The sequence below is a fragment of the Glossina fuscipes genome, unplaced genomic scaffold (genome assembly GCF_014805625.2).
Source record: "Glossina fuscipes isolate IAEA_lab_2018 unplaced genomic scaffold, Yale_Gfus_2 3, whole genome shotgun sequence".
Taxonomy (NCBI): domain Eukaryota; kingdom Metazoa; phylum Arthropoda; class Insecta; order Diptera; family Glossinidae; genus Glossina; species Glossina fuscipes.
Window position 1 is genome coordinate 6410510 of NW_023998417.1, and position 19733 is coordinate 6430242.

General features: G+C 31.9%; 1 protein-coding gene across 5 annotated transcripts in view; it reads left to right on the plus strand.

Annotated features, from left to right (window-relative positions):
* The first annotated feature begins 648 nt into the window (after window positions 1–648).
* The window catches only part of LOC119634967 (probable serine/threonine-protein kinase roco9), a 36201-nt gene continuing 17116 nt past the window's right edge, over window positions 649–19733 (plus strand). The window contains exons 1-2 of one of the 5 annotated variants that reach the window (XM_038029426.1): window positions 649–1095; window positions 8735–9020. In XM_038029426.1, coding sequence (XP_037885354.1) covers window positions 8921–9020 — 100 coding nt within the window. In that variant the 5' untranslated portion in view covers window positions 649–1095; window positions 8735–8920. Of the gene's footprint in view, window positions 1096–8564; window positions 9021–19733 lie in introns of those variants that run through there. The other 4 variants (XM_038029428.1, XM_038029430.1, XM_038029429.1 and 1 more) reach the window with 4 other exon arrangements.

The window sequence follows — 19733 nt, forward strand, 5'->3', positions numbered from 1 at the left end:
CGATTTCTTGGAGACTTACCCTTGAAAACTGACAATGATTTTGTAGTTTTTCCGCTAATTACCTTTTAATTAAAGTTTGAGTTCCATTTCTTAAAACAATTTCTAAAATTCTCAAAGTTAAATGCTGCCTTCAACAAATCACTTATTAGAATTTTATGAATGAGCTTAAATAAGTACATTAAATATTTATAACCGCAATCACTAAATCTAACTTAATCACAGCAACTACACTTGAGGCAGTGTATACAAATATTAACGAAAAAAAGAAAAAAAAAAAAAAACAAAGTAAAAAATTCCAAAAAAATTGGCGGTTGCTTATCCCTCATTAAACACTATACGTGAAAAGATATATTGAAAATATTTATTTAAATACAATTTAATGTACTATACTTGTTGTTATTTTCTCTCAGTTAATTGCAAAAAGTTCTCTTCTTTTCTAAATAAAAATTCTCTTAAATTATCCTGATTTTAGTACTGAGAATATACTCTTCTATGATGAAAAAACAAAAAAAAAAAAAAAATTAAAATAAAATAGTATAACAACACAATCATTGGCAGGATATAGCTCAGTTAGCCAAACACTGTTGAACTTGATGATGCTAAAAACGCATAATACTTCTTTCGCTTTCCGACAAGATAACAAATTATTTACCGGTGCTTTTGTGCTTTTCTGTGCTATTCTCTATTTTTTGGTTTTACTGAAAATTTTGCAGTACATTTAAATACCTGGTTGAGCTCGGTCCTCTACATGTACGTGTTGTTCTATAGTTAAAAGTGAACGCGTTCGTACGCGGTGTCTGCCTGACATATAAAATTGAAGTGATATGTTTGATTGAATGTAAAGCAGAGTAGAAGAAGTGGATTTAAAGTACGTTCAACAACTGTATTTACAATGTGTCTTCGAATGTGAATTAACCTTTAATAGGTTTTCAAGCACATGTAATCATGAAGATTGATAACAATGTACAGAATAATATTTCATTCAAACAAAATTAACGGTTACTGTGTTCCTTTCATTCCGTTCATTCAAGTTTACGTCAAATTTGAAATGTTGCATGTTGAAGGTTGAATATATTTTTGAAAAATATCACTAAAGTGAGGAGATACGTTAAATAAAACTAAAAAAAAAAAAAAAAAAAAAAAAAAATCAAAATAAAAATATAAAAAAATTTCTATCTTTTGCGTAAATTATAATAAAATTAAAGTGAGAAAAAAATTTGTGAAAATAAAGTAAAGTAAAGCGAGTATTGAAAATCTTTATATTACGGTTACACGAAATTTTAATATGCCCTTCATTGGTAATAATCAAAGATTTTTTTAACGCTAGACAAACGTGCATACACAGAGTACATTATTTTACTCAAAAATTCCAAGTCGGTTAGTTTTTGTCTGCTTGGGAAACTAGGGGAAACAATCGCCCATTAATTAACTCGCCTAAGAAACTGGAAGAAAAAAATTAGTTATGATATCTATGAGTAAAAAAAAAGTTAGGTCCTGCAATGCCTGACATAACTGCTTGTTAGATCCATATAGAATTTCGATGCAAAGACGATAATGATTGACGCATTGTAAGGCTTAGCAATTTTTATATTTAATTAAAACGATGGTTACTTGGGATTGTTTTTTTTTCTTGGATCTTGTGCTTCTATTGCAAAGAGCAAACTACGCGCGTGCGCATCAATATTGAACAATAGTACAACCTATGTATTACTCAACAATATTACGTAACTATATATACGATTTCCGTTTATTGGACTCAAATATCCTCATAAATGCACCAAAAGACTTGTGACTATTGCAGACACAGTACATTAACAAAGTGCAATCACTAATGGGATATCGATGTTTTTGGGGAAATAGAGGAATAACGAGACGACACAAATGTGTTTAGGTTCATTTCAATTTCGAATAATGCTTATTTGCTTATTTTAGCTGTGTTTGGCGCACATCCTAACATTGTCAAATTCAATAAGTTTGAGGATAAACAACTGTTCAATTGAACCTCGGATTATGGTCGGGTAATTAATTTGCGGTTTTTGATTGAAATCGCCATACACAAATATTTATTTTTAATTAAACCAATTTTTCGCCTGGCTGTATAGCATGGAGGATTTTTTTTTTTTTTTTTTTGTTAGTGATATCACGCGATATTACGCGCATATATATATATATATACATGTTCATATGTACATGAAATTGCATATTTTTGCATAGAAAATACGCATTTAGTGTATGAAAATTATATAAAACATCATTATAGCCCCATGCCATCTGTACATTCTTCCCTGCGGTCTGATAATTTGTGGATGGCAACCTCAAAAGAACTGTTGCTGTTGTTTTGAAGCCAGTTAGTCATTGAGAAATGTTCGCATTTATTCGTAAAAAATAATGCACTGCCCAGTAAGCCCGTGGCCCATTGATGTAAGCAAGTTGCACTCGGAAGGACTCGAGTGTGATGAGTAATCCGCTTGGAATTGCACTTTATGTTGAGTGCTGCTAACGGATGGCGAATCGATTTCGCCGATGGATCTCGTTGAATGTTTTTATATATTGCTCGTTCGGTTAGAATTTAAGAGCCACTACCTCGTACGTAGACCATACTGTTCTGATCCCACCAAACGCAGCATACGCGCTTCTTGACAAAGCGATTCGATCTCGTAGCCGATGTGGATTTGTCCGCCCAGATCTAGTCATGAATTTTTACGCAAAGATTTCTCAAAATAGATTTACATTTGATCCGATGCGATGAACACGACTTTCTTTAATCTGTTCCGGGGAAGGAAAAGATTCTATTGGCGAATGCTCTTTATTTGGTACGCAGCTAACCACTTCAGTAACAAAAAAAAAAATAAATAAAAAATAGTTTTGTGTTACGATATCTGTTGGTATTACGACTGCTTATTGTTACCATGTCTTTTACACGTCGTGCTATGGCCATTCGGTTTCTTATTTATATACCTTGTATATAGAGAGTAACTAACTACATTGCACATACATATATAATATTTTCAATCGTTTTCAAGAATATTATGGGACTAACATGACATAGTGGTTGTCATTAATTCATGCTGTTTACTGCAATTTGTTAGAAAGGAAACTATTGTTTGCATATGCCTTCGGCGATAACATTTTCAAATTTGAATTTAATTGAATATAAAGCTCCATGATCTTGGTTATTTCAAATGCAAGTTATTTCATTCTTAAACAATTTGTTTTAAAGTCAAAGCACTGTATTTGATTCCCGGGCGACGAGCAAGTCTTTGGTTGAGAATTTGTAGACATATAGTTTGCTTCTAAAGAAAAGAATTGCGTAAATAAATCAAAACGTTTAGGTTTATGGTAATTTTTAATTTGCATAAGAAAATCCCATTACCTTCCTGCTGGGTGATGGGTTGGCATTGCATTCCATATTTCGTCAATGGGATTATTTATTGTAGATATGTATATTGGTCGCTTAAATTACAAAAAAAGAAATATTTCAAATCCAAATTTCCTTACATGCAAACCATTCAATGAGTTGCTTCGGGGCGAATGTGTTTTTAACGCAAATTCTTGTTATAGTAGCATGTAAATATTGTCTTTTGGGACGCAGCGTTGTTTTACGGCAAAGGTTAACAAAAGCGACCGTAAGCATATGCATATTTTTTCTTGATTTAAGAAATTGATTGATGTTCCCGGTACAAACCAGTTCAATAAGTTTAATAAAACGGTCACATTGCCGGGCATTGTAGTTCATGACTCCGTTTTCCAGTTTTCTTAACCTCTTGCCTTTTTTTTATATATATAAAATATTGCCAATCATATAGAGAATGTCTTGTTCAAGTGTAATACGGTGATGGCCAACAAGAAATGCAGGAAAGAAAAAGAAGTAGAAAATGGCAGCAGCCTACTGGGTGGGCCCCATATCGATTAATGTTATGGCTTACTATAGCTACGACCATATATTGTCTACCCCACCGAGATTTGAATTCGCGGGCATCGACTAGTTACTCGTATCTCTTCTCTATTCGGCTATAGGGCAGACAACGGTCAGTGATGGATGCTTCTTGGTCGAAAATTAAATAGATTTCGTCATGCAATTGTAAGACTTGTTTACATATCGAATCAAACCGGACAATTATGTAGACTATCATCACAGCTCGATGGTGTTGCCGAATTTCTTGGTGGGTACACAACTTTCCTTCCGCTGTTTCTTAAATCGAAATATGGTCCATCGCTAGGCCTCATTTCTGGCAGCGTTGATAAATTTACATATGCTTATATATTTTTGGGACAAATAACCTACGTCACACAAGTGTCAACACATTATTCTTTGAAAAAAAGAATAACTTATTCGGTAATTTTAATATTTTAATATAATTCCAAATAAAAGTATGCTTTGTGTTTGTGTGATTATGACATAAAAACGTTGAATAATGGAAAATAAAAAAAAAATAAAAATAAAAATAATACAACTTAAGCTTGTTAAATTTTAATAGGGATTTCAAATTTGTTGTCACAAAATTTGTATACATTTTTGTCCTTTTAAGTCGGAATCTTTTGTTCAAATTCATTTAGATTTTAACTAAACCGCAACTAATGTACAAGTTACAAAATGTAACAAGAATTTTATTTAATAATTTTTAGAAATTTGTACGCATGTACAGATTTGTACGCTGCAGGTGTATATTTTGAGTAGAGTTTTACTAACAAATTATTCTATCGGAAAACTCGACATTATTAATGTCATCTACTTTTAAGAGGAACAATTATATACTTGGAAATGACAGCAACCTGAAGTTGCTTTCTAATTAATTTTATTAGATGACAACAAACTATCCTTTCATTACCATGAACGATGCTGTACGTGCGTATGTAGTTTTGATTTACATTTAGAACAATTTGAAAATTTTAGCTTGTCAAAATTCATAAAAAAAATTTTAATAAAATTTAATTGACAAATTAGTCCGATAGATAGACGTGTACATGCATTATTCCGTAGTCATGGATAATTCTAATTAAGAATCGCTAGATTAACGGGTGAAAAGCATTGAAACTTTGCATAATAATAAAGTGAAAATTAAACATTAAAATCGCATAAGTAATTTTGTTGTTATGACAAACCACTTTTTTTAATTGCGTTAATGAATTTATTTATTTATTTATTTATTTATTTTTTTTTGTAAAAATGTATATCAGTTTGTAAAACAATAATTTGCGGAATTTACACACAACAGATGTTAATATCGGAAAAGATTGCTTTTTGCTGATGTAGATTGAAAAGTTATGAGGCAAGATGGCAGCCAAGCTGGTAGCTGATTACACTCTACATTACTTTTGCCAAAGGTAAATGAAATTGGCGCGGGTGTTCTAGAAGGACTTGAGAGGACTTGGCTTTTATTGTATCAATTAGTTCTGATAACGATGCTAAACTGAGCATATCTCTCCCCTTGTCTGTCATCTTATCTTGTGCATTCATGCACAATTGTGTTCAACCAGTAGCTCACAATTTTCGTGGTGTTTTTCTTCAACAACGAAACATACTGAAAATGAACTGGATTACGACCGTTCACTTTATGAAAGTTTACTTTGAAAAAGTGATTATATGAAATAAATTTTTCATTTTTATTATTACCCAACAAAATCAATGAAAAGTAATGCATTTGCATGTTAATTGAATGAGTTTTGAATTAAATGAGTTTTTTGAGAATTTGAATGGAAAGGGGCCTGCTTGTTGAACACCCCCTTAATGCCAAGCTTTTGAAGACAAAAAATTAAACCTTCATATGAACACATGTTAACTTTTAGTATTTCAGTATTTGGCTAATAAATGTACCGCAGTAATATTGTAATACAAAGATATATTTTTCGGACCGTCTTCTCTAGGAGAATTGGAGGAAAGGAAACTAAATCTTTGCGTGGCAACAATACCAACGACCAATCATACAGGCGATGTGCTCTATATGCGTAACGTATAAAAAGAAAGAAAGAAAGAAATAGGAAGGTAGTGGATGTGTGCCCGATCGATAACTGTTGTGTCTTTACGGACCGAGCAATCACCTTAACACCGTGCAAAATAAAATTCTACCGCATTGAGATGTGAATCCAAAAACGCAAACTTGAAAGTCGCGATTCTTATCTGCTCGGTTACTCATCGGGATCTTGCATATGTGAACGAGTTTTCTGATAGACACGTAAATTATCTATTAAGTGGATAGAGAGACAGACAGACAAGGCAATTTATGGCAACCGCTTTAAGGGAAATAACATTTCCATTAAATGGAGTAGCAAAGTTATTCATACCCGATAAAGCCTATCTCGCTGCACTGACTTACTATTTTTCTTCGGCTATTTATGGCGACTTTTCCGTAAAATTTTGCAGAATTTTTCATAGAGCAGAACAAGTGATAAGAAGAAGAATTCTTTTCAGTCAAGTCCATACGGTAGTTAAAAGTCAGCTTTGCTTTGATTGTAACACTTGAACGTGTGCCAGTGTTAAGTTTTCAAACTAATTTACATTGGTGTGTAGTCTTGCGGATTATAAAGCAACAAAGCATGCATTTAAAGTTTCATTTCTATAGAGAAAAGAAAGTAATAACATTTACTATGACTATAATTGGTGCACTTATAACTAGAGAGAGAGCTCTAGAGACAAATCGCATCAAGCGAAATTTTTAGTTCGGAAAATGTAGTTGCAATTGCTTTTGAAAATATTGTATGATAATAATGAAATTTGCTATATAACAATTTGCTAGTCATACTTTCATTCATTTTCATATGATTCTAAATTAAATATTATTTGTAGACTATTCTTTGTGTATGAAAATATTAACTAATGATTGCAAGTATTCAAATAATTAAAATTTGCTAATGTGGGGATTGTGCTTATTGGCTATAAAAGTAACTCAAAATTTATTAAAATATAAGTATAATCAATGTTAGGATGTTCGCTGTCTGGACGTCTAGAGATTGATACATTCAACATTGATTTTAAAAGGAATATTCCTGACATGCCTTTAAAATAGTTACTGATTTATACTATAATAAAAAAAAAAAAAAACTTTCTTTAAATATTATTAATAAAAAAACTGCCATACATAGTATACAACGGACTAAGAGTCTGCGTAATCTTCAATGAGATGCATTATGAGCTATCAAAGTGAGCTATTAAATTGAAAAAGTATAAATTTACTTTCGAAGATTCCAAAAGTCGGCCGTTAATATTTAGCCTTTTGAATTTATGCAATGTACCCAAAAGCCTTCTTCAAGATTAGTATATGCGTATAAAATGCTTGCATTGACTTTTAAAACAATGCTGGAAGCCATTTACATATAAATTGCAGTGTTTGGAATATTTAACGTAAGCTCAATCTCGAATTTGTTGTCATTTGAGTGAGACATATCATCCGCGAAAAACGAATAATGAGAAACACCGCGTGCGTACATAATAAATAATCTGAACAAATTGAGCAACCGCTGTTTTCCTGAGTAAAATTGTTTGTTTGCATAGCAAGTAAATTGCATTAAGCTCTATATTCAGTCGAATGCAGCGTACGATATATAATATGCTAGAGAAAGTGTTTTCAAATGCATGAAGAGATTGTTTAATATACGTTATGGATTAACAATATTTGTTGTTTCGATACCAATTTCAAGCATTTGCATTTTATTTTATAATAAATAAATAACAAATCGATGAATAGGTAAACAGTTTGTTTTTTAGTTTAGGCAAGCAGAAATTATTGATACGTATTTCTTGGAAATTACTATATATACATATATTTTTTATAGTCCTTGTATACCTTCATCTACTTTCAGTAATAAAAAAAAAAAAGAAGAAGAGAGAGCTGTACAGGCGAATAAAAAGCACTAAGGTTAAGCCTTATCTGAATTACGTATCTAAAAAGTCCGCAAAAAATTAACAGAAATGTTTAGCTATATAAAAGTTTTTTCTATTTTTCAAAGTATTTTCGTCTGGACCGCAATACAGATAAAACAAGCTTTCATATAAAAATGTACAAGGAAATATCTTACCTTTAAAACAACAGCGTTGAATGTATCACTCGTTCTCTAACGTGGTTCGCGCTCGTTGCTCTCTTTTACATATAAGAGCAAACGTAAATCCTTTGGTGCCAATTTTGAACTAAACGGTGATATTCTTAACTTTGTATATTAGTTTCCCCAAAAGTTCACTTGGTTCTTGTTTTTTTCATATTCACAATCAATCCGGATTGATCGTTTTATCATTTTTCGGAAAGACACAGGGAAGCTTAAGTTTGCTGTTCGTTCACGGTGTAATTTTCTTTTTTTAAATTGTCGTGTTTAACAAACCGAAACATTATTTTAATTTTATCTGGGGACTGTTTTTGAATTCAGTCATTCATTGCATTCGTTGGACGAAGAGAAATTTTACAATCTAAAAAGAGAAAAAAAAAAAAAACAGGAAAAATTAAGTAAAATCTTTCTAAAACGCGATAACTTTTACGGTAAATAATTCGCAATTTAATCTAATGCCTCGCATTGTACTAAGTAATTTTTGTTAAATCTTTAATAAATAAAGGTTACTTTTTTTTGTACAGTCATGGGAAACCAAAATTTGCTTAATTAAGATGATATGCACTTCGCTTTACTTTATTTGTTTCTCACTTCAAAATCGGTTGTTACAACCAACAAGAAAAATGCGATGAAGAGAAATATAATTAAAGTTACCTCTACGTGGAAATCTAATAAAAATTTATAGGTTTTTTTGTTTAAGTAAAAGCAATTATCGTAAAGAAAAATTTATATGTGAAATAAGGAAAAAAAGAAACTCTCGATATTTCGAAGAGTGAAGATAATGAGTAGTCTTTAATATAAGTCCAACTTTTATGCAACATATCAATAATAGTTAGCTTGAAAATATTCTTAACAAGTAAACTAAGCAATAACTAAGAGAAGGAAAATGTTTTGGATTTTACGACGTACTGGAGCGGCGAATTTTTTCAATTCGCTAAACAATAATTACAGTACATCGAAAGGTAGTGGTTCCCACTCAACTCAGGGTAAGTCTTGCGTTAAGTTATATAAATAAACAAATACACACACACACACACATGAACGTAAACAGTACAGTTCACCTCTACGTTCACATTATACTTTCAAAACTTTCATAGAAAATAGAAAAAAAGGTTTAACGTTTTTAAAACCGCTACTTTGCTTGCCTACCAATCGATTAGAATTGTTGAAAGCCAACCATTGAAGCAAGAATAAAGCAAGCAATCATTTGCGAATCATTATTAATATTCAATTGATATTTTTTTTTTCCTTTATTACGTTACGTTGTAATAGAATGTGCGTGTTTTACAAGCAAAAATCCTTTTTAAGTATATTTAGAATTGTAAAAGGCAAGACGAAGACGAGAGAGAGAAGATAAAGTCTAAATATATACATTTACTTACGTAAACATACATATACATATGTATATATGTAATACTTTCATATCTCGACTTCCCATGAACGCAATAACATTAATGTGTGTGCATAGTTTAACTAACTTGATTATCAAAAGGTCATGTATTCATTTTCAAGACAGCGTCTGCATATAACACAATAGTTAAATGCATATATGTGGCGTATGAATAATCTAAAGAGTACACTTTGAGTTGTTAATACGTCAACGACTAGAAAAAACTCTTCTCTACAAATTTATTTATTACATTAGGCGTGACTTACTTGCCTATACATGTATATTAATGCATATGTATACATATATATGTATAATAATTTAGTTAATGTCTGTCTATTTAATGTCTATTATCTAAGTATCAGCTAATATTAATATTAATAATTTATATTCTTTAGATAACATACGCGTATCTTTCGTCATCATAATTATCTGTATTTCTGTCTGCAGATTTCTTTGTATTACATTTGTACATACTGTTAAAGCTAAACAGATTGATCGTTGTGTGAAGTACCCTATTTTAAACTTTGAAAGTTGAATTTGTCTAGACAAATGACTGGCTCGTTGACTGTTCTCCACGTTCCTTTGCAAATTATTACAAGTTTATTCACTAATAATGGACGTAAACCGTTAAAAGTGGAAGGCAAGCAGGCTTTGCTAACCGCCGGGTTTATGTAGCTCTTTCATGTCTTTTATATGAAAAGATTTAAAAAGTTGATATCTCGACATGAAGTTACATTTTTATACCCTACTTGTTGTCATGTAGGTGTATATTAAATATTTGTTGATGCGTACAACACCCGGAAGGATTTGAGATAGATCTGCCTTTTATTATATCGATCGATTCCGAATCAATTTCTACAATTTTTGACACCTTTGATGAAATTTGGTACGCAAGCATATTTTGGCCCAAGGACTGACGCCATTGAAAATTGCTCGAATCGGACCACATTTTTAACCATACGCCATATAATAGGTTATTTTGAAGCCGTTACAAGCCGAATACAAGTATTAAGCAAACTGGCGTAGAGTGTCTAATAGTAGTGTCCCGCTGTAGTGTTTTTTTTTACATGTCAATATTATAAAAAAAAAAAAATTGCGTGTTAATAAAATTAACATTAGTTTTTTCATTTTGTGCATTGTTTTTTTAAAGCAATGATTGCCAAGCAATTAATAAGCGACTAGGAAAAAGTGGCAATTTAATGCAAATTAAATTCACACCAAAGCTGTGTTTTGGAAGAGAGATATAATTTACGCATAATTAGTTTAACCATATGCACTAATAATTGCAGCAATTATGTACGATTGCTTGTTAGTGTTGTTATGTTAACAATACAACAATATTATTGTTATATGTTCTAAAAGAGCTAAGTTAGTAATTCCACCGCTACAACATCACGACTGTTTGGTAAGATTGAATATGCTGACAATAAAAATTCGTGATCAATGAAAATTATTTTATTTTCCAACTATACGTTTCAATTTTGGCCAATATGTATGTTCCTATAATCTATTGTGTTTGGATTCTAAAAATTCGTCTTGGAATCCTCTGAAAACTGCAATTTTTTTCCCAAGCCAACATATTAATTTGATAATAATACACAAAACTACATGTACAGAAGGGTACATGCGAACAGACAAGCTTAGATCGACCGACCCAGCAAAGGGGAATTGAATCGATCGGCATAACAAACGATGGATCTACCTCAACTTGTGCTGGGTGTTACAGACGTTCGCACAATCTAAATATATCCTTTACCACAAGTACCACAAGGATATAAATCGATTGTAAATAAATGTATATATGAAAATAATTTTTTTAATTAATTGAAATTGTAAACATGCTGCTATCCAGAATGCAGGAATACATTTTTATGGGAAAATGTTTTTTTTTTTTTAAACAGATCTTGTTCAGAAAAAATGTTTGCCTTCATCTGCATTTTAAAGGGATTTTATTTAACAAAGCTCATAAGTTTTTGCACTACTACTAGTCAGCAAAGATTATTACGGGCAAATTTATTAGATAAACTAAAGTTGAAATGATGCGCTCATAGCATCATACGCATTCTTATATACTGGTTTTCATAAAAATTTTCGAAAACAATTTTTCCAACATTTCTCTTCAACAAGTACAATTTCAGAAAATTCTTTCGCATTAACCATTGCATGTTCACAGAGAATTCTTATGCTCGCTTCCAAGTTAAATGAATGAATATTAAAGTTAATTTAGTAGCATGCATTTTAAAAAAAAAAAAAAAAAAAACCTAGATACTTTCTCGACTTTAGAATGGATTAACTTTTTAATGAAGTCTTAAACAATGGATAAACTCATTATGTTTTTCTTCCTAGTTACGGCTAATGGCATTTGCCTTTAAATCTAATATGACAAACAATATAATCGCAAACAAGTGAAAAGAATACAGAACGGTATAGCATGGATGTTATTCTAAATAAAAGAAAATTAAAAAAAAAAAGCAGGTTATGATATTCAGCTTAAAAAAAAAAAAAAAAACTTAAAGGAATATTTTATGCTCTTCTCCTTTTTTTTTTCTTCGTTTTGCACGCTTGTTCGCTTGTTGATATTGCGGTGCTTCAGTTAAATGAGTCAAATTAAAATTTTATACGCGCTTCTTCTTAGAATTGAAAACTTTTAAAAATATTCCTTTAAATGTTTAAGAACACTTGACAAAAAACCAAAAAAAAAAAAAATATATTATTTTTTTTTAATTCTACAAACACTAAGGTTGTCGGCAAAGCAAAAGGTAAAACGCAAAGTTTTTATTGTGCATCCCACTTTTTAAATCTCTAGAGTTGAACTACAAAAAATATTGTTAGAAAGTTTCGTTTTTTTTTTTTTTTTTTTTTGTAGGGCTTCCAGCTCAACAATACGCACAACATAGCAAGGAAGACGCTTTACTTTAATGCAAAAATGTTGTACATGCTTGGGTACAAATGGGGTTGTACTTACATATCTTACTTGTCAATATTCCTTTTTTTTTTTTTTTTGCTCTCTCTTTATATTATTTTATAGTTTCGACATATATTACTGAAAAGTTGGCTGAGAAGTTACTGTAAGCGATATTTATACTTTTCAAATGAAAAAAAAAAAATGAAATCAACAATGTCAAGAGACATAAAAATTTGATATCTCTCTGATCAGCGTAAGTTTTTGCTGGATTTTCTATTCGTCCATATGCCGTATGATCAAACTTAGAAATACATTGGAAAAAAAATTATGAAATTTTCCCCTTGTGTTCAAGATAGTAAAACAAGATATCAGTTATATTCATATATGACGGAGTCAGATAAAGCGAGTGCTGTGTAGCATAATACTAAAAGAATAAATAAAATTCTATAAATTTTTCTTTTTTTTGCCATTTAACCAGCCTCTGGTAGGGGGGAGCGGAAAGAGTTGGAAGCATCATTCCTGAAGTCGATACAGTAGCCCTTTTTCATCAAAATTTAAACAAGCCACGAACATTTTTTCTCATTTGACCCTTTTTTTTTTTTTTTTTTTTTTTTTAAAATGTTTTAAAAAAGAAAGTGAAGAGGGAAAATTAAAAATCTAAATAACATTTTTTTTTTTTTTTTGGTTCTAGTCATCGTTAGCGTTACTAAGGAAAATAATTGAAAAAAGGCATTTGTAAAAAAAAATTAGTTCAGCAGCATAATATAGGATTTTCTTACTTCATTGCGCAGGATTAGCAAATAAAGAAATTGATGAAAAAAAAAATGTTTTTTTTTTCCTTCCTCTTACTTACGTATATTTTATGTATCGTGATATTTAATAAGCTGTAATAGGACAAGAATATACTAATGTTATTTCTTTCTGGGTCACTTAAGATTTAACAACGCATTTGTATGAATTTGATTTAATTAATTCAAAAAATGTAAGGACAAAAAATAAAAAAATTGAATGCTTGACTTGTCCGAAACGAATCAAATTCTTTACTTTTGTTTCCCACATTTCAAAAACTTAATTCATAAAAAAATTCTTTACTTTAACTTAATGCTTTGAAAAAGACATCATTTATTTATGTATAAAAATGTGTTCAAGTACACTATTCCCAAACAATCGCAAGTAAATGGCAAGCTTTCCGGAACTCAATCACTAGGAATCTAGGTGCTCGCGACTTCGTGGAAAACAATTCAATAATGTTATCATTTTATTAATGTTTTCCAGCTTTTCGCATTTATCATAGCTACTGTAGTATGTAATATCATCCGGTTAAATTTTGTCAATTCCTGAGGTAATGTTATAGGATAAAGGAGATGAAGTTCAAAATTTCCCTTATGCTTTTTATATTTTCAAAGACGATATCTCTGGAATTTCTACAGGCTGCAGGAAACCTATCGAGAGCTTGCCAAACTCAAACAGAAAAAATTATCCGCAAAATTTCTGACTATCCGCAATTCGACCAATAATTTTTTTTTAGAGCTTCGGCTGGATGGATTAATTCAGACCTCTGCAGAAATGTATTCTATTCTTCCGTATTTTATTTTTTCCCCATTATGTCGATATGATAGCTCTCTGCCTACGGTGTCGATTACTTTTATTTAGGCCAAATAACAAACTCAGTTTGCTGCATAAAACTTGCTAACTAAGTATATAAAGCTTGATTTTAGTTAAACACAATGCAGCAGTAGGGGATCGTAACAGCATAATTTTGAACCAGGGCAACCCTCATCAATCAGCCTTAACGGATTTCGTAAGAAAATAGATTAAACTATGGAAAGACCGTAGAAAAAATTTCATTTGTTTTTGTTCTCCTGGGATCGACCCCCATAGTATGTGAAAGACAGTACTTTTTTGCCCGTGATTATCCAAAGTGTCATTCATTAAGTGACAAAATAGAGAAGCGCGGCGGTAAGTGCTAAAACTGATTTACTGCAAGAGTGTGTGATTGATTGAGCACGAAAATTTGAATTTAAACACGTAATGAAAAATTTAGTATGGCCCAAGTACAAACAAATCGTCTTCAAGGAATTCTTGCGGTAAGCTTTTTGGTACACAAGATACCTTTCAATAAACATTTGAAAGTTCAAATCAACTGATGATACAAGTCAAATGTTATTTTCAAAAAAACATCTTGCCTGACTGCTGAGACTCGAATGGTCCTTGTTATCTCGAAGGTTCGAGGGATCCATTACAATTATGATTTGTTAGATATTGTTGTAATGTTAACGAGAATGGGACCTGTTCTCTCATTTTTGGTTCCCAGCGGCGATAAGGGCCGCTGCTGGTGGGCATTGTCCCACCTCCGCGTCAGTTATTACTTCTATTTAACACGTTACCTCAGCGGGCAGGTATTCATGTAATCTGCAATAGCCTTCTGCCGAAAAAAAAAAAAACAATTTTTGTCTGTCCTTTTTTTTTTGAAAGCCTTTCTAATCTTTCGTATTCGTGCTTATTTTCATACTTTGCAGTATACCTCGTTTTTCTTCTTCTGCTTTGTATGTATATGTAAATCTATATATTCTTAAGATTTCCTAAGTTCTGTTTTTCAGCGTTACAAACGTGGATATGCACGTACCTCTCTGACGCTTACGAAGTAACAGAGCTATTAAGACATTGTTTATGCTAAGCGACAAATTTTCATATATCTATAGAAAAGTGTCGTCGAAGATCTATTCTAAGTATCGTCTACTTATCAATTGTCTCACCAATACCAAGTTACATATGAAGTATTGTTCGTTAAAAGTACTTGCTTAAGTAAAATAGATGTAAATATATGTTTATACATATTTACGAGCATGTGTGCTTCGAAACAAAAGTGCATAAATTTATTTCTTTCAAGTTTCCATAAAATTTCATTTCTTTCAGATTCAGTGACGGCTATTATGTTATGTTCAAAGTTTTCAAGAAACTTGTGTTGATATCTGCATGAAAAAAAAAACATTGTGTATCCTTGAAATATCGTAAAAGTGAAACTGATTCTCTTTATTTTTGCATTTTATGTTTTCCATGCAAATAAATTTAATGATCTGCTCACAAGCATACAATACCTTAAAGGTACTCAAACACTAAATATATTTAAGAGTATTCTCTAGAGAAATATGAACAAACGTCAATCGTATGTAAAACTTTAGCAGACACATTTACTAAACAATGTTTGCGCGCCGCTCGGCATATATTAAAATAAAAAAGAAATTAAATTAGGTTCCCCTAGTGAGCATGTATGTCATGTTCATGTAATGCAATTAATTTTATTCGATTAGCAGATGCAAGCAGCGATGGTTAATATTATTTTATTGCATTAAATAAAAACTATTATGTAATTCTCCTTCTTTTTCCCACTCTCTCTTACTTTTTTTCTCTTCTTCTTCTCTTCTCCCCTCTTTCATTATACGTAAGTTAGTAAGGCAAGAATTGGATTCATTTTTGTACTAGAAATTCTCTGCCTTTTACCCTTTCTCGCCAGCGAATTTTGATTGTTTACATCTTGATTAGAATTTAACGCAATAAAACGTTAGTCCTCTCGGTCGTATTTTTTTTTGCTTACAACCAACACTTGTGACCATCTGCACCAATAGTTTATAAAACATACAAATGGTTTTAATTCGTTGTGATCTCAAAGTAGCTGTGCCCATTATCGACAACAACAATGATTAGGACTACGTGAATACATTTTCCAGGGCTCTTGTCCGAGCTTTGCTCTTGTTCATTTACATGCTCTCTCTACTCGCAACTACAACCTTTGAGTGCACAGATTACCCTTTTCGTCGATATTCCGATCTTAACCTAAAAGCAAACAATCTCTGGAGGAGCTTTGGCTGCTCGCTCTTCCTATTAAACTGATTCTCAATAACAAGGCAATTGAAATTGCAAAAATACTATTAAGTCTTATCTGTTCTATCTAAGAATTTCCTAAGGTATGAACTCTCTAATCCCTTCGAATGATATATCTTGCTGTCTGTTAATTCTCTCTCGAGTCCTATGTATAACTTCACAATTAAGTCAACCAATCTTGGAACGCCAATTATATTAGTACAAAAATTTCTTCCCTGATTTTAGGAGTTAACATTTTTTCCTTTTGCTCAAAACAAAATCGACTCAGACGTTTGATGAAAAGTCATAACTCTGTCGTCGTTTATCTTCTCCTCCCATTCAACAATGTTAATATCGTAAATAATATTTTCTAATACAGTAAATATATTTAAATTTAGAAAGAAATAAAAAACGATTTCTGTAAAAACTCAAACCTATATATGTTGAAAGATTCTAATTGGGTTCTAATCAATCTTTGTTAAAAAAAAAAAAGCGAAATTATTTCGCCTAATTTCCAACTATTAACTTTGCACAGTCTCTCTGCTGTCGTATGCTGCATAAAGTAGGCCTTTGTTTTTTCCAATATACTCCATTATTAGGCATTTCAAACTTGATTTTCGATACGTCGTTCGTATTGTGAGAATTTATTTTCTTATTATTTTTTAAGTGACGTAACGCAAAAATAAAGACAAGAAAAAAAAAAAAAAAACAACTATAATAAATAAAACAATTGAAAAGATATAATTGGTAAAAGTGATCATATTCGATTTCATGGATTTGACTAAAGATGAAAACACTTCTCGCGAAGCATCTACTTTCGGCAATGAAAATTCTGCTTTGCCAATGAATTTGAATGATTCAAAAACTCCACCGGCAAAGAAATCAAAACGTTCGATTCATTTCGATAAAGTTCAAATCTTTTATTTTCCGCGTCAGCAGGGCTTTATTTCCGTGCCTGCAGCGGGTGGTTGTACACTGGGCATGGCACTTAATCACGTGGCGTTTAAAGTCATGTCTGTAGAAGAACATCTTGGCAAATTGAGCACACAAAAGAATCAATTGAATAAGAATAGTCCAGAGCCAATATCAGCCCACAAAAGGTTTATCTTGTTGAAAGCTGCCGGCATACATAAGATAGATGCTGTAGAAAAATTTGATTGCCATCAGATACGCAAATCACGTAAAGAGTGGGGTTGTGCTTGCCGTGGTTTCTGCGAACCGAAAACTTGTTCGTGTTCACAAGCGGATATAATGTGTCAGACCGGATATGGAGGGCTTTCCTGTGGTTGCTACCGTTCGGTTTGCGGCAACATGGTTGGTCGCGCAGAATACAGTTATGATCGACAACTTGCTTATACCCGACATAAGTTAATGCGTCTTAAACAAAAAGATGAAAAACTGAAGTAAAAATATGATAAAATTTAGTTTCAATTAATTGTTCCATTTCTCTGTATATCAATAAGTTATCTTCTACGTTGTGCGTTTGTTCCGAAGCGACGTGCGGTTTTCTTTCCTTTTTTTTATCTGATAAATTCTTGGGAAGCATTTCCGATATCACTCGGATTAACGCGTAAAAATCTGATAAGAGGTCTGATAATGGATTAGTCAAAGCTTTTTAGCTAAATTCATTGTATCCACTGAGTTAGTTGTGCGATGTACGGATAAGTAGTACCGTCGAGAAGAATAGAAGCTTATCCATTAACTAACGACAGTCGGGCTAAGCGCTTCCAATTGTGTATCGGCCTTTTATCAATTTTATTGAGTAACGATACATATTCTTCTCGCTTCCGAGGACCTCTTATAACCTATACATCTTATAGTAAGAGTCCACGTTATATAAATAGACATGTGGCACCATCCAGGAGTAGTTGAATCAATCGATTCAGAAAATGTTTCTTATATAAACCAGTCTGTACAACCAAGGCCCTACCCATTTGCCCATATCTATGTTTTCAGTTGCGTGATAGTTCAGTGGCATATTTTAGCCGAAGAAGGAACGCTTGGACGGATTGGATTAGACTGTTTTACAACCTTTCCTCTAAATCATTATTTAAAAGAATTTCGGCATAAATTCATATTAAATGAATGCGGAAAATATTTGACCCGTTATTACGAAAGCGTTTTTATAGCAACAGCGTTGCATTGTTAGTATTTTAGAATAACAGTTACTCCAGAAGAGTGACTTAACATTGCGCGATGCTCAAATGTTGCACAAGCAAACATTTTCCAGCTTAATGGGCAGTTATCGAAACAGATCGTGAGCCGACGCAGTTATTACGAAAGAGAATTCCGATTAACTTATATGCAGAGTTAATATTCAAAATTGAAAATGAGAAATGGCAAACTTGAGTTGTTTTTTTATATGAGTTCTGAGAAAGAGAGAGTTTTGAAATCGGAAGAAAAAAAATTAGTCAATACTTTTATTAAGATTGTGATTTCAGAATCGATGATTAAATGACCATTAAATGTGCTGAAGCAAGGCTTACTTTAACGTACCCGATCGTTCAATATATTCTATAGAGAAAAATAATTGTTATGGCCGTACCCATAGAAACACATCATCTGCTTATCAATCTTTAGCGGTCACATTAACCGAACAATGTTTGCGCATCGCTCGCTATAAAAAGCAAATTAAATTAGAGTGCGTGTGATGACCGTTGCCAGTTGCATATAGTGAATATCAATATTATTCGATTCTATCTTTACCTTTCTCCGCTTTGTCCGCTTGTTGGCATAGTTTTCTCTTATATATACGATTGCAAGACATCTGGTGAGAAGTTTTCACAAACTTTATTGTTGCGCCTTTATTCCAAGGTTAAATTTAAATTTAACTTTTTCTTCTTTAACTTGACATTTTTTCAGCACAGCGGGTTATTATATATTTATCCAAGATTATCTTCAGTCTTCATTGTAATAATCCAGCAGAACTCAATAATACCTGTCTATCTTTATTTAGTCTTTCATTTCTTTGTTCGGGCATTTCTTTTTTTGTTAGAGATAATTCTCCTTTTGGTGGGAAAATTGGAACTTGCATTTGTGTTACTAGTCAATCCAGGAAATGCTACGAAATCAGGAGGAATACTGCCGACTTCGATACAATCAGCCCGAAAACGATTTGCGGATGAGAATGCCTTAAGTAGAGGGTGACAGGTAAATAGAAATGACGTTGAAAATCGCCTCTTTTTTCCCATTTTTCTCTTTGTCGTCTCAATTTTTCTCTTTTATCGCAGTTTGGTATCCGTTGTCAAAGCAATATATTTTAACACGAATTACTTCGAAGGTTTACGTTTGCATTTCTTACAAATTAAAAGCCATTATCTTACTAAGTCTTGGCTTGTTGGTAAATAAGCCACAAAGAGAAAAATAAAATAATTCCTTTAATTTATTCTAACAACTATTCCATATGCTATTTAGATTATCATTTGTAATTAATGATGATAGACATAAACATTTCTAAGTATGTGTATTGCTACTCGTACAACCATAACGTTAGCTGATTCATTTTTCACATGTAAACACTACAAGGTAAGAAAACTATATTCG